The sequence below is a fragment of the Macaca fascicularis genome, chromosome 16 (assembly GCF_037993035.2).
Source record: "Macaca fascicularis isolate 582-1 chromosome 16, T2T-MFA8v1.1".
NCBI classification, from domain to species: Eukaryota; Metazoa; Chordata; class Mammalia; order Primates; family Cercopithecidae; genus Macaca; species Macaca fascicularis.
In genome coordinates, this window is record NC_088390.1 from 73,445,454 (window position 1) to 73,458,339 (window position 12,886).

The 12,886-nt window shown below is 54.2% G+C and overlaps 1 protein-coding gene and 1 pseudogene across 2 annotated transcripts in view; both read left to right on the forward strand.

The window, feature by feature from the left end:
• Nucleotides 1-12,533, forward strand: part of CACNG4 (calcium voltage-gated channel auxiliary subunit gamma 4) — a 68,917-nt gene extending 56,384 nt beyond the window's left edge. For both annotated transcript variants that reach the window (XM_045374542.3, XM_005584745.5), the window contains 2 exons: nt 4,910-5,050; nt 9,587-12,533. In XM_045374542.3, coding sequence (XP_045230477.1) covers nt 4,910-5,050; nt 9,587-10,125 — 680 coding nt within the window. In that variant the 3' untranslated portion in view covers nt 10,126-12,533. The remainder of the gene's footprint in view (nt 1-4,909; nt 5,051-9,586) is intronic.
• LOC107127773 (uncharacterized) lies at nt 10,165-12,533 on the forward strand (annotated as a pseudogene).
• Nucleotides 12,534-12,886: the final 353 nt, after the last annotated feature.

Here is a 12,886-nt window from a genome sequence, read left to right on the forward strand (position 1 = left end):
CCCAACTCAGAATCTGCCTTCTCTGCCCAATCCAGGGCAATCAGGTGGTTCTTAAAGCTCTGGGGGCAGATGTGCCCATGGTCCAACCCTGGGACTATAAGGAAAATGGCGTTAGAGAAACAAACCATTCCCTCTCCATTTCCCACTGGAGCTCCCCTGAGGTTATGGGCATTGGTGCTAGTTTTTCTTTACTCACCTGTCTCTGTCCCATTCATGGTCCCGGAGTGCTGAGGTCTTTTTCTGGATTGGCCTCAAGATGCAGTAGCCCAGAGGTCACCCCACGTGGCTTCCTGATCTCCCAGCAGGAAGCAGATGTCACGCTCAAACAGGATGAATAAAGGGTGTCTATGGAAGGACCATTTACAAAAGTGTGGGTGAGGTTAAGGGAAACCCACAAGGGCTGGAGAGCACCCCGGGACCAGCAATAGCCGGGAGCCTGGATAGGTGAGGGGGGCAGGCGTGGGAGCCTGGAGGAGGGAGCGGTAGGGACAGAGCCGCCTGGCAGGAGCTGCGGCCATCGGGAAGCAATGTCGCCCCTTCACCAACAGCTGGGCCGAACTCCCTCGCAGACACCCCTCTCCAAAAGCCAGAGGTGGGAGCCCGAGGATTCGGTCCACACAGTCAGCTTCCCGGGGCCCAGGGCAGGATAGAGTGAGGCTCTGGAAGAGCAAAAAAAAACAAAAACAAGTGAGCCGTTCCAGGTCCTCTGGGGAGGGTGCAAGGCGGGGAGGGCTACAGAGTGATTTTCCCAGATATAATGATGGTGACAGCACAACCGCAATTAGAGCTCATTGGGGAAGGCCATGTTCTCCTTAAGCGTACGCTGTGGGGAAAGCAGCCAGGTTCATTAACAAGCTCAGAGATGCTCATGGAAGAGACAGCTTGACGGCTTTCGGGCCTGTGGTCTCTGCTGCTGGCAGAAGTCAGGGCGGGGTGGGAGGGAACTGACTTCCCAACAGGGAGGTGTTTTTCCACTCGGTGGCTGCAGAAACCGGGATATCTGGCCCTAAAACCAAGCTCTGCATGTGTCTTTGATCGTCCTTTTATCTCCAGAGTACAGGTGCCTGTGAGCTTGGAGCCAGAGGGGCTGAGCAACTTTCAGAGACAGGCCAAGGTCATGGTCGCCACAGACATCTGGCATGAGTTTCCAGGGCCACCCTGATTTCTAATATTTTGTCTTCTGGTCTCTGTCCAGACTATGGCTCCCCAAAATATGTAGAAGCACAGGAGGGTGGTCTCTGGCGGTTGATATTTGCAACAAGTGAGGATTCATGAGGGTTCATTTATTCATTCATTTAACAAGTTATTGCAGCCAGACGCAGTGGTTCACTCCTGTAACCCAGCACTTTGGGAGGCCAAGGTGGGAAGATCGCTTGGGGTCAGGAGTTCCAGCTTGGTCAACGTAGTGAGACCTCGTCTCTAGAAAAAATAAAAATAAATTAGCCAGACGTGATGGCATATGCCTCTAGTCCCAGCTACTCAGGAGGCTTGGGTGGGAGGATCACTTGAGCCGAGGAAGTTGAGGCTGCAGTGAGCCACGATCGTGCCACTGCACTCCAGCCTGCATGACAGAGCAAAACCCCATCTTAAAAAAAAAAAAAAAGTTACTGTGGGCCTACTATGTGCCAGGCACTGTATTAGACAAGTGGAGTACAGCAGCAAAGAAAACAGGGCTCTGTCCTCCGGGTGGAGAATGGGTGTTTTGGAGAAGGCAACAGATCCACGGTGGGGCTACCTGTGGGGCTGCCTGTTTCAGGCCGGCTCATCTGCGTGGGCGTGGAGCACCAACCCTGGCAGATCCAAGGCTGCGCTGCTCCCACCCAGTCTTTGACAATTCAAGAAAGAACTCGGCCCCCAGCCATGCATTCTGAAACCTTCCACAGAAGCTGGGCTTGTGTTGTTTGTTGCAGAGCGCCCTGAAGGCCTCTGAGCTCTTATGATGTCCCTGCTGATTTGCAGATGCACAGCCCAAGATTTGAGGGGGTCACCACCCCACCTCCTGCCTACCTTCTCTTTCGCAGGCCTTGCTGATCCCAGGGGTTCCTGCCCACCTTGCCCTGGGCCTGGTGCCCCTCTCCAAGTCTGCATTTTCAGCAGCTAGGTGGATAACTTCTGTGCCAGGCCACAGGGGGCTGGTGTCAGGGCTGCTGGGAGTCCACAGTGTGCCCGGGGGTGAGTTAGAAGGAAGTGTCTGGTCTCCTGGCAGATGCAGATCCTCTGCCAGGGCTTGATATGGCCAGCAGGGCATGGGCTGGACTTCAGCCTCACTCATCCCTCCACCCCTTAGCCACCTGCGCTGTGTCCGACCTGCACCACTGTCTGTGGCAATCCCAGCTGGCATCTGCACATCCACAGCTCAGGCATGAGTCCCTGTGGCAAGGCATAGGTGCTTGTGTGACTTACCTGGGCAGAATGGATGGCTCTGAGCCAAGCCAGGGCATCCAGTGATCTTAGAGCAACTGGGCTTTTTTTTTTTTTTTTTTTTTTTTTTTTTTTTTAAGACGGAGTCTCACTCTGTCATCCAGGCTGGAGTGCAGTGGTGCAATCTTGGCTCACTGCAACCTCTGCCTCCCAGGTTCAGGTGATTCTTGTGCCTCAGCCTCCTGAATAGCTGGGATTATAGGCACCCGCCATTATACCCAGCTAATTTTTCTATTTTTAGTAGAGACGGGGTTTCACGATGTTGGCCAGGCTGGTCTCAAACTCCTGACCTCAAGTGATCCACTCACCTCGGCCTCCCAAAGTGCTGGATGGACTTCCTTCTCTCGGATTCCTCTGACCTGTCTGCAGAACGAGGGCATGGAGGGGATGACTGACCCCAACTTTTCTGGCCAGCACAGATCAGAGGCACATTTCAGAACCACACAGGAAACTTCATCCCAGAGCCCGCTGCTGCCAGAAGGCAGAGAGGAATTGGAGAGGAGGAGGCACCGGAGAGAAGAACTGCATTTAACGCCCCCAGACAATCCCCTCTCTGTGAAGCAGGGACACACACTGATGCGTTCACAAAAAAGGAGACAAACCCTGCCTTCAGAGGAGAGGCTGACAGCCCTGAAACCCGCTCAGCTGGCTGGGGAGGGCGGCGCCTGCCAGTGCGGCCAGACTCACTGTCCCCTGCGGGGGCCACCAAGGGTCCACGAAGCCGAGCTTTCTACGGGGCTGGGAGACAGCAGGTGCTTGGGAAAGGCCGAACTCTTTGCTTCCCTTTCCTGAGTCTCCCTTCCCTCCCTCTGGTCTTCCTCCCACCCCATACGCTAAGGGAGGGGCACCCTAAGCCCTACTGGGTGCTTGACGTTTTCTCATGGTAACCCTCCGATGAGGCATGTTCATTTCCCAAGGCCACCATAACAAATGATCAAAACCGTGTGACTTGCAACCGAAATTCACTGTCACAGTGTGGAAGCCAGAAGCCCAAAGTCAAGGTATTGGGGGACCCTGCTTTCTCTGAAGGCTCTAGGAGAGGGCCACTCTTCCAGCTTTGGGGGTGGTTGGTACTCCTTGGCTCATGGAAGCACCTTTGGGTCTCTGCCTCCGTCTTCACAGCCCCTTCTCCCCTGTGTCTTCTCCTCTTCTAAGGTTCTGTAAGGATGCTCGTCTTTGGATCTAGGGCCCACTGGATTCATCCCGGATGATCTCAGCTTGAGATTCTTAACTGAGTCCACATCTGCAAGACCTCTTTTTTTTTTTTTGACAGAATCTCGCTCTTGTCACCCAGGCTGGAGTGCAACAGTGCAATCTCGGCTCACTGCAATCTCCACCTCCTGGGTTCGAGTGATTCTCCTGCCTCAGCCTCCCAAGTAGCTGGGATTACAGGCACCCACCACCATGCCCGGCTAATTTCTTTGTATTGTTAGTAGAGACGGGGTTTCACCATGTTGCCCAGGCTGGTCTCTAACTCCTGACCTCAGGTGATCCGCCTGCTTTGGCCTCCCAAAGTGCTGGGATTACAGGCATGAGCCACTGCGCCCTGCCAAGACCATTTTTCTAAATAAGATCAATTTACAGGTCCTAAGGGTTAGGACACAGGTATATTCCAGGGAGGCTGCAATCCAACTCCCTACAGGTAGATGTTACTATTCCCAAGTTATAAAAGGGGACTGAGGTGGCCACCAAAGTCAGCTGTCCCCGCTCAGCTAGTCAGTGGCAGGGCTACAAAGGTGGTTCTGTGGACACTGTGGGTCACAAGCATCCCTCTCGGCCCAGTCACACCTCCCCTGTGACTTCAGGCCAGTCGTGAGGTCCCACATCCTTGTCTGTCACCTGGGGGATGATGATGATGATGATGATGATGATGATGATGATGATGATGTTGAAGGTATAGAATGGTCAGGCCCAGCGCAATGCACCTTACATGTACAAAACCAAGTGTAGGACACCGGTGCTGTGAGGAACCTCATTCCACAGACGGGAAGCTGAGTTTTGTAGAGTGAAAGTGACTTGGCCAAGCCTGCACAGCCGGCATGTCACAGACCCAATGCCAATGCCTGTGCTCTCAGCCACTGACCAGGGCCACCCTTTGTGGACACTGCTTCCCAGCCTTCCAGGGGCTTCATGGAGACTGCATTGATGCAAGGGCTGAGGGGGTTGTGCAGTGTCGCAGAAATGTGATGCAGTTTGTTGCTTTCATGGCTGTTACTATGGTCTCCCTGGTGCCCACTCCCAGGGAGAGACTAAGCGAGATGTGACTCCAGGGTGAAGGGCAGGCCTGGAGCCCCCACTTGCATCTGATCCAACAGCCCTGAGCTTACCTAGGCCCTGGCCCACCTCGAGTCTCCAGGTCCTGATGGGAATCTCAAATCCTGGGGAAGGGCCTGGAGCTGCAAGGTTCCTGGGAGACATACACAGCCATGCCCGGAAGGGCAGCTGATCTCACTGCCTTCTGCTTTGTGCCCCCCACCTCCCTGGCCAGGCATCGTGCGAGCCTCCAGCGTCTTCCCCATCCTCAGCACCATCCTGCTTCTGCTGGGTGGCCTGTGCATCGGCGCCGGCAGGATCTACAGCCGCAAGAACAACATCGTCCTCAGCGCCGGCATCCTCTTCGTGGCTGCAGGTGAGCCGCCTGCCCGGGCTGGTGCTGGGCTGGGAGCTGGGGACACAGGACTGCCTGTTTCACACTGCAGGGAGTGTGCATCCTGCGGGGGGAATGCAGACATAACATCGCTGCATGCAACTGACTTGTAACGTTCTGGTGTTTAGGACAGGGTGGATGGAGAATGGGGAGCACCTGCCGAACAGGGCTTCCTTGTGGGGTGACAGAAATGTTTTGGGTGCTTGCACAACATTCTGAATGCGCGAAATGCCACTGGATTGTGCCCTTCCAAAGGGTTACTTTTATCTTGCATGAATTTCACTTCAACCAAAAAATAAATCCAGGTGTGCAAAGTGGTGCGTGGGGTTCAGCTGGCAGTTTTACAAGCCTGTAACTGGAGCCTGCCTGGGTTAGGCGGTCAGGGAGGTGCCCAGGGGAATCATGCCAAAACTCGAAGGAGTTGGCCAGGTAAACACAGGGTGGGGGCCCAGAATGGGCATGAGTGGCCATCTTGCAGAGGAAGCAGAAGTCCAAGGTGCCCAGGAAAGAGTGAGCAGGTGGCCCCTGCCCATCCCGACTGCCCCAACCCTCCTGGCTACAAGAAGGCAGCAGCACCTCAGAGCCATGCCCGATGTCCCCAGAGAGTGCCACTGGGGAAAAGCCACAGAGCTGTGGGTGACAGTGACATGCCACCTGGGCTGAGGATGGGCAGGTCTGTGATGCCGCACACGCGGGCCTCTCAGAGCATCCTTGTCCTGTCCTGCATTCCCTCGCCCTTTCTCCTGGAGTGGGTAGATGACTTCTGTTCACATCCTGGGACCCGGGGCCACTGCAGTAGAGGGGCTGGCTCCAGCTCTGCAGCCGCCGCTGGGGAGCCGAGGTGCCAGGCCCCAGTTCTACACCACTCCAGGGTCTGTTTCCTTCCAGTGCAATAAATACATGTGTGTGTGGAGTGCGTGTGTCAGGAGTGTGGTGTGTGTATGTGTTTGAGAACTGTGATTGTGTGTGTGGTATATGTGTGTGTTTGAGGAGTGTGGTGTGTCTGAGGACTGTGGTGTGTGTGTGTGAAGAGTGTAGGATGTGTGTGTGTATTTGAGGACTGTGGTGTGTTTGAGGAGTGTGGTGTGTTTGTGTGTGTGAGGACTATGGTGTGTGTGTGTCTGAGGAGTGTGGTGTGTGTGTATATTTGAGGACTATGGTGTGTGTGTGTCTGAGGCACGTGGTGTGTGTGTATTTGAGGACTGTGATATATGTGTGTCTGAGGCGTGCGGGGTGTGTGTGTGTATTTGAGGACTATGTGTGTGGGTCTGTGGAGGGTGATGTGTGTGTCTGAGGAGGGTGATGTGTGTATTCGAGGACTATAGTGTGTATGTGAGGACTATGGTGTGTGGGTCTGCGGAGGGTGATGTGTGTGTCTGAGGAGGGTGATGTGTCTGTGTATTTGAGGACTATGGTGTGTGTGTGTGAGGACTATGGTGTGTGTGTCTGAGGAGTGTGGTGTGTGCGCGCACGTGTGTGTCTGTTGGGAAGAGGAGCCTGTGTTGAGGGTCTCCTGGGAGAAGCATGAACCTCCCTCCTGGCCAGGCCCCCCGCCCTTCCCTTCTTCCCCGCGGCTCCGTTCTCTCTCCTCCTGCCCCAGGCCCACCACCTGCTCCTTGAAGCAGTCATTTTTCACAAGGTGTGAGCCGTTTAGGAGGTCCTGGCTGTGACCCCTGAACACTGCCCCGGAGCGTCCTCCCCAGGTCAGGAAGAGAAGACTCCAGTCACACCAGAAACCACAGTGGCCGTGCTAGCGCTCTGTGAGCCCGACCGCACCATCCCCGCTCCTGGGGAGGAGGCACACAGGGAGTCCAGCAGCTCAGGTGGCTTCCCTGAAGTCACACGCACAGTGGCAAAGACACGCTGTGCCCAGGGCTGCCCCCCTCCAAGGCCCCTCGAGATGCCCCCTGCAGCTGCCTGTGCCCCCAGAAGAAGCCGTTTCAAAGGCAGGCCCAGATGCTTGGTGCCACCAGAGGGGCTTGGAGCCTGGACCCAGAGCCTTAGCCAAAGAAAACTAGTCCAGGCAGAGAAGGTGGCTGCGGCCGGCTGCAAGGAAGCAATGGGGAGGCCCGCAGGGGGACACTGGCTTATTCACTGGCGTAGGGGGCGCTGATGGGGGCCGAGCGTGGTGGCAGGCACCCGGGCGTGTATGGGGCCTGGCTTCAGACCACCAGCCCTGGCAGGGAGGTCAGACAAGCTCTTAAAGAACTCGAGGTGGAAAATGGTAGGTGCCACAGGGGAGGGACAGGTTCCAAGGCTGGGAAAGTCGGAAGAAGATACAAAACTTCTCTGGGAAACTGGATTCATAGAGTTGTCATTTAAGAAACACTTTTCCAACGCGTGCTGAATACAGAGTGGGGAAGACAACACGAAGCTAGGGAAGCAGCAAGAGAGAGATCAGAGGGGAGAAAGGTGAACTGGTGGCGGCTCACACCTGTAATCCCAGCACTTTGGGAGGCCGAGGCAGGCAGATCACTGGAGGTCAGGAGTTTGAGACCAGCCTGGCCAGCATGGTGAAACCCAGTCTCTACTAAAAATACAAAAATTAGTTGGGCATGGTGGCACGCTACTTGGGAGGCTGAGGCACAAGAATCACCTGAACCTGGGAGGCGGAGGTTGAAGTGAGCCGAGATCACACCACTGCACTCCAACCTGGGTGACAGAGCAAGACCCTGTCTCAAAAAAATAAATAAATAAAAAGCGAACTAGTAGGGTAAAAAAAAAACATGTCAGAAAGGGTTCTTACAGAACGCAATGGAAGAGACAAGGAGTCGAAACCCAGGACTAATGAGCTCAGGGCAGGATTGCTGGACCCCTTAGCCGAAGATATTCTAACCCTTCCACACGGGGTGGGTGCTGCAGAAAATGGACAGAGGACGTGGACAGTGCAGAGACAAACACAACACAGCACTTTATGATAAAATGCAGCAGATGGTAATTGAACTTACGGCAGGCGCCCTGTGTGCTGGATGCTGTTGTGAGCACTTTGTATATATCAGCTCATTTAATCCTCACACCAGCCCGGCGAGGTGTGGACCACAGTTACTCCCACTTTACACATGAGGAGACTGACACATAGGGATTGGGAGTAATTTGTCAAAAGTCACACTGATATTTGGTAGAACTGGAACTCACACCCCACCAGTGTGGCTCTATTCAGCCTCCCTTAGAATAAGAGAGAATCGAATAAACACAACAATGACTCTTTTTCACTTCCCATATTGGCAAAGAACCAGAAATTTGATAATATTCACGATAGGCTGTTGGGACATTTGTACCCTTACAGAGGGCACTTAGGCAGTGACTGTAAATTTAAAACACTAAATGCAGTGTAATATCCTGAATCCATCCAGGGACAGAGAAAGGACATTAGTGTAAACCCAGTAAAATCCAAGTAAAGGCCGGGCACGGTGGCTCACACCTATTATCCCAGCACTTTGGGAAGCTGAGGCAAGTGGATCACTTAAGATCCTGAGTTTGAGACCAGCCTAGCCACGTGGTGAAACCCTGTTTCTACTAAAAATACAAAAAGTACCCAGGCATGGCGGTGCGTGCCTGTAATCTCAGCTACTCAGGAGACTGAGGCAGGAGAATCGCTTGAACCCAGGAGGCAGAGGTTGCAGTGAGCAGAGATCGTGCCACTGCACTCCAGCCTGGGCAGCAGAGTGAGACTGAGACTGTCTCAAAATACAGACAAACAAAAAATCCATGTAAAGTCTGAAGTAATGTGCCAGGCTGGTTTGTTTGTTGTGACGAATGTTCCACATAATGTAAAATGTTAACATTAGGGGGAACTGGGTGAGGAGTATATGAAACTCTCTGGACCTTGCAGCTGTTTGGTAAATCATAAATTATTCTCAAATAAAAATGTATTTTAAGTGTTTCAATGCACATGGCCCAGCAGTTTCACTGCAAGGAGTGCACCCCGTAGTTGTATCCATGTGCACACGTGAGGCTGTAGACACAAGGATGTCCAAGGCAACCTTGTCACAGCAGAGGGCAGGGAGCCACCCAGACATCTCCTGCAAAGGCCTGGTTAGGTGGGTCGTGAGACTTCCGTATGGGGGTGCCGCATGTAGTTAGAAAGACAGGAGCAGCTCTGCATGGCCTGATTCAGAACTGTCTCTCAGATATACTGTTAAGAGAGAAAACAAGCGGCCAAAGAGTATCGTGCAAAGGAAATAATAGGGGTGTGTGTGCGTGTGTGTGTGTGTGTGTGTGTGTGTTAGAGAGAATTCTTTTTTCTGGAAGGACATACAAAAGAAGATAACAGTAGTTGCCTTAAAGAGGGGAACTGGGGGCTGAGAGTGTGTTTCATTGTATACCTCATTTGAACTTTGTACTATATTACCCATTCAACATTAATTACTGAAAAGAAAAATTAGCAACGAGAATAAAGAAATACTCATCAGAGAGGGGAGTGTCCACCTGTTCCCTGCCCTGCCCATCCCACTGTGGGTCTAACCTCTGCCTCTCTCCCTCCCTGGCCCCACTCCCCGCTCCCTGCTTCCCTTTCAGGCCTCAGTAACATCATTGGTATCATCGTCTACATTTCCAGCAACACAGGCGACCCGAGTGACAAGCGGGATGAAGACAAAAAGAACCATTACAACTATGGCTGGTCTTTTTACTTTGGAGCTCTGTCTTTCATTGTGGCTGAGACCGTGGGCGTCCTGGCTGTAAACATTTACATTGAGAAAAATAAAGAGTTGAGGTTTAAGACCAAACGGGAATTCCTTAAGGCGTCTTCCTCTTCTCCTTATGCCAGGATGCCGAGCTACAGGTACCGGAGACGGCGCTCGAGGTCCAGCTCGAGGTCCACCGAGGCCTCGCCCTCCAGGGACGTGTCGCCCATGGGCCTGAAGATCGCAGGGGCCATCCCCATGGGGGAGCTGTCCATGTACACGCTGTCCAGGGAGCCCCTCAAGGTGACCACCGCAGCCAGCTACAGCCCTGACCAGGAGCCCAGCTTCCTGCAGGTGCATGACTTTTTCCAGCAGGACCTGAAGGAAAGTTTCCATGTCAGCATGCTGAACCGACGGACGACCCCTGTGTGAGCCACCTGCCCCTTCTCTCAGCTCCGGCCTCTCCCCAGAATGGCTCTTTTTGTCACACAGGACGGCATGTGATCCTCAAGACAACGAACAATGAACTAAAGCCGAACGCAGCCCCCCCTGGTCTCCAGAGGTGTCCTGGGCTGGTTTTGCACAGAGGCTGTGCTGGTAGACTGGACCCGGGGCTGCAGAAGAAGCTGAAGGCTGACTTTGTCCCTCCCCCAAAAGGGTGTTTTGATGCCCCAGGGTCACTGAAATCTCCCAGGAAGCCCCAGAGCTTTCCTGAGGCTGCCCGGCCTTGATCAACTCGGGAAGACAAAATCGAGCCATTATCTCCTCTTGGAAAGGAATCTTGCCAGAAAAACGGGATTTCAGGCCCCTCCCTCCCTGCCTGGGCGCCTGGCCACCAGAAGGCTCTGCCGAGCACCAAGAGGTCTCTGGGCTCTTGTCAGCTGCTTTTGAACCTGAGGTTCCTGTGTCATTGAGCCAGAAATCAGACCACCGAAGCTCACTCCCTTCCTCTCCATCTCTCCCTCTCTTCGAGACTCTGGCGGTGGCCTGTGATCCTGAAGACAGCTCTGCAGCCAACTGGTGCTTCGGCCTTTGCGCTGTCCCGGGGCCAGCTTCCCTCGACCTGGGGAGGCCATGGCCTGTGGAGGAGGCCCAGGTAAAGGCTGGCAGCTGTTGCTGGCTCTCCTCTCTGCTTCTGGAAGCTTCCGCCTCACTCAGAATGGGCAGGACAGACCCACTGACTGGACTTCAGAGTCTGGAGGGTTCCATTGGTCAGGGGAAAGTGGGCACGTGGCCTCTTGCTGTGCCCCTTGTCACAGACCCGAGGAGCAACTCTGTCCCCTGAGCATTGGGGGTCCTGGGGAAGAGGTGGACACACAGCTCCCTCCAACTGGCATTCGGCAACAGGAGCCTGGACTTCTGTGCAAGAAAGGGAGACCCAAGGGTGAACAGTGGCAAAGAAAAAAAAAAAAAACCCTAGAGAACAAACATCCAATTCCTAGGTGGTTACCAATCATGACTTCCTGCAAATCAACGCCAGGAGAGCAACTTACATTCATTTCTTTGTCTTAAAACGTAGCAGCAACTGGCCCCACAACTCCTGTCAATGTAATTTATTCCACCACCACCTAACAGGATGGAGTGGAGGGAGTTTGGATAAATGGGCTGAGCTGGGCTTCTCTTCCTCCCCACAGAGGGGAGATCTCAGCACTTTGTCCGGAGCTGAGGAAGTGGGTTCTGTGTTTTACAGTTTTTCCAGCCATTCTTTTTTCTCCCCCTCGTAAAGCAAGCAAAGAGCGTGGAAGCGTGTACTGGCTTGGAAGAAGAACTCTCTAGAACATGGAACTTAACCCTCTTTTATATAAAACATGTGCTTTCTAAAGAAAAATTGTTTCTTACTTTTTGAGACTCCTTGATCCACCCTGGAACAGTCGCCTGTAGTCCTGGTAGCTATCGTGCTTGGAAATAACAAGTGCATCCTTACCTCAGCTATCTGCTTGCAGCCCATGGGTGGACTCGGCCCCCTGGGGTTCAGACCCAGGTCCATGCGGCCTGGTGATGATGTCATCGTCTATCCCACCTTCCTTTGCCCCCAGGAAAGGACACATCCACCCGTAGCGGCCGCAGCTGACTGCTGCGGTGTACCTTAGAGCTGAAGTGAGGCCTGCCAGGGCCCCTGTGTGCTGTGCTCCGGAGCCTTCGCTCCCGTCGGGGCTGACATCGTCTGGTGGCGTGTCCAAGTGTGCCTAGCAGCGGACGCTGAAGCACCAGAGCTCAAGGCCTTCACCTGCTCTAGGCCAGCCCCGTCCCCACACCCCACCACCTCCACTGCCATGACCAGGCTGAAGACAGGGAACGCCCTCCCCAGACCCGCCGTCCAGCAAGGCCCCGAGACTTTTCTTCTGTGATCTCCAAAAGCAAGGCAGCCGCGCTGTTCTGTTTCCTCTCCGTCTGCCACCTCCCCTCCCACTGCCCCAGAAGTTTCTATCATTCCATGGAGAAAGCTGTGTTCCAATGAATCCTACCTCTTGCCCAGTCCCAGGCAGAGTAAGCAGGGCCCACCTAGGGACCAAGAAAGAGTAGGAAGAAGGGGACGAGCCGGGAGCAAAACCACCTCAGACACCCGGAACTTCTCAGCCTTCTCCCCGCGGCCAGCCGGGTCTCCGGGGACCCTGGGCCCTGGGCCGCCCATTCCTGGCCCTCCCGCTGCATCTCAGACCTGACGCCCACCCGGGGGGATGTGGTGGCCGGTACCCGCCTTCTCTCCCTCCTCCCGACCCACCCCCTCACCCCCACCCCTGTGTGTTTCGCCAGTTAAGCACCTGTGACTCCAGTACCTACTACTGGTTTTTGGTTGGTTGTTCTGTCTTTTTTTTAATTAAATAAAAACATTTTTAAAATGTTCTCTTCTTGATGTGGGGAGGCGGGGGAAGAGCCCCCCATAAGTCTTTGTGGGCGGTTAGGGTAAATAGATGTCCCTGGGTCTAGGGTACACTGTGCCCCACCCCCGCCACCAGAGAAGAAGAAGGAGGCCCAGGGGGCGGGGAGGCCAGGCTCTGACCAAGGCCGATTTTTCCGGCTTTAATCTGGGTCACTGGCCACCTCCCCAGTACCAATGGCTGGTTTCAAACTTCTGGGTGGTGCCATCGAGGTGGCTTTTCACCAATGAGCCAGAAGATACACAGGCTGCCCTGGGTGGGGTGTGGGCCCCTGGGCAGCCAAGAGAGCCAGGCCTGTCCCCCTGCAGAGTGGA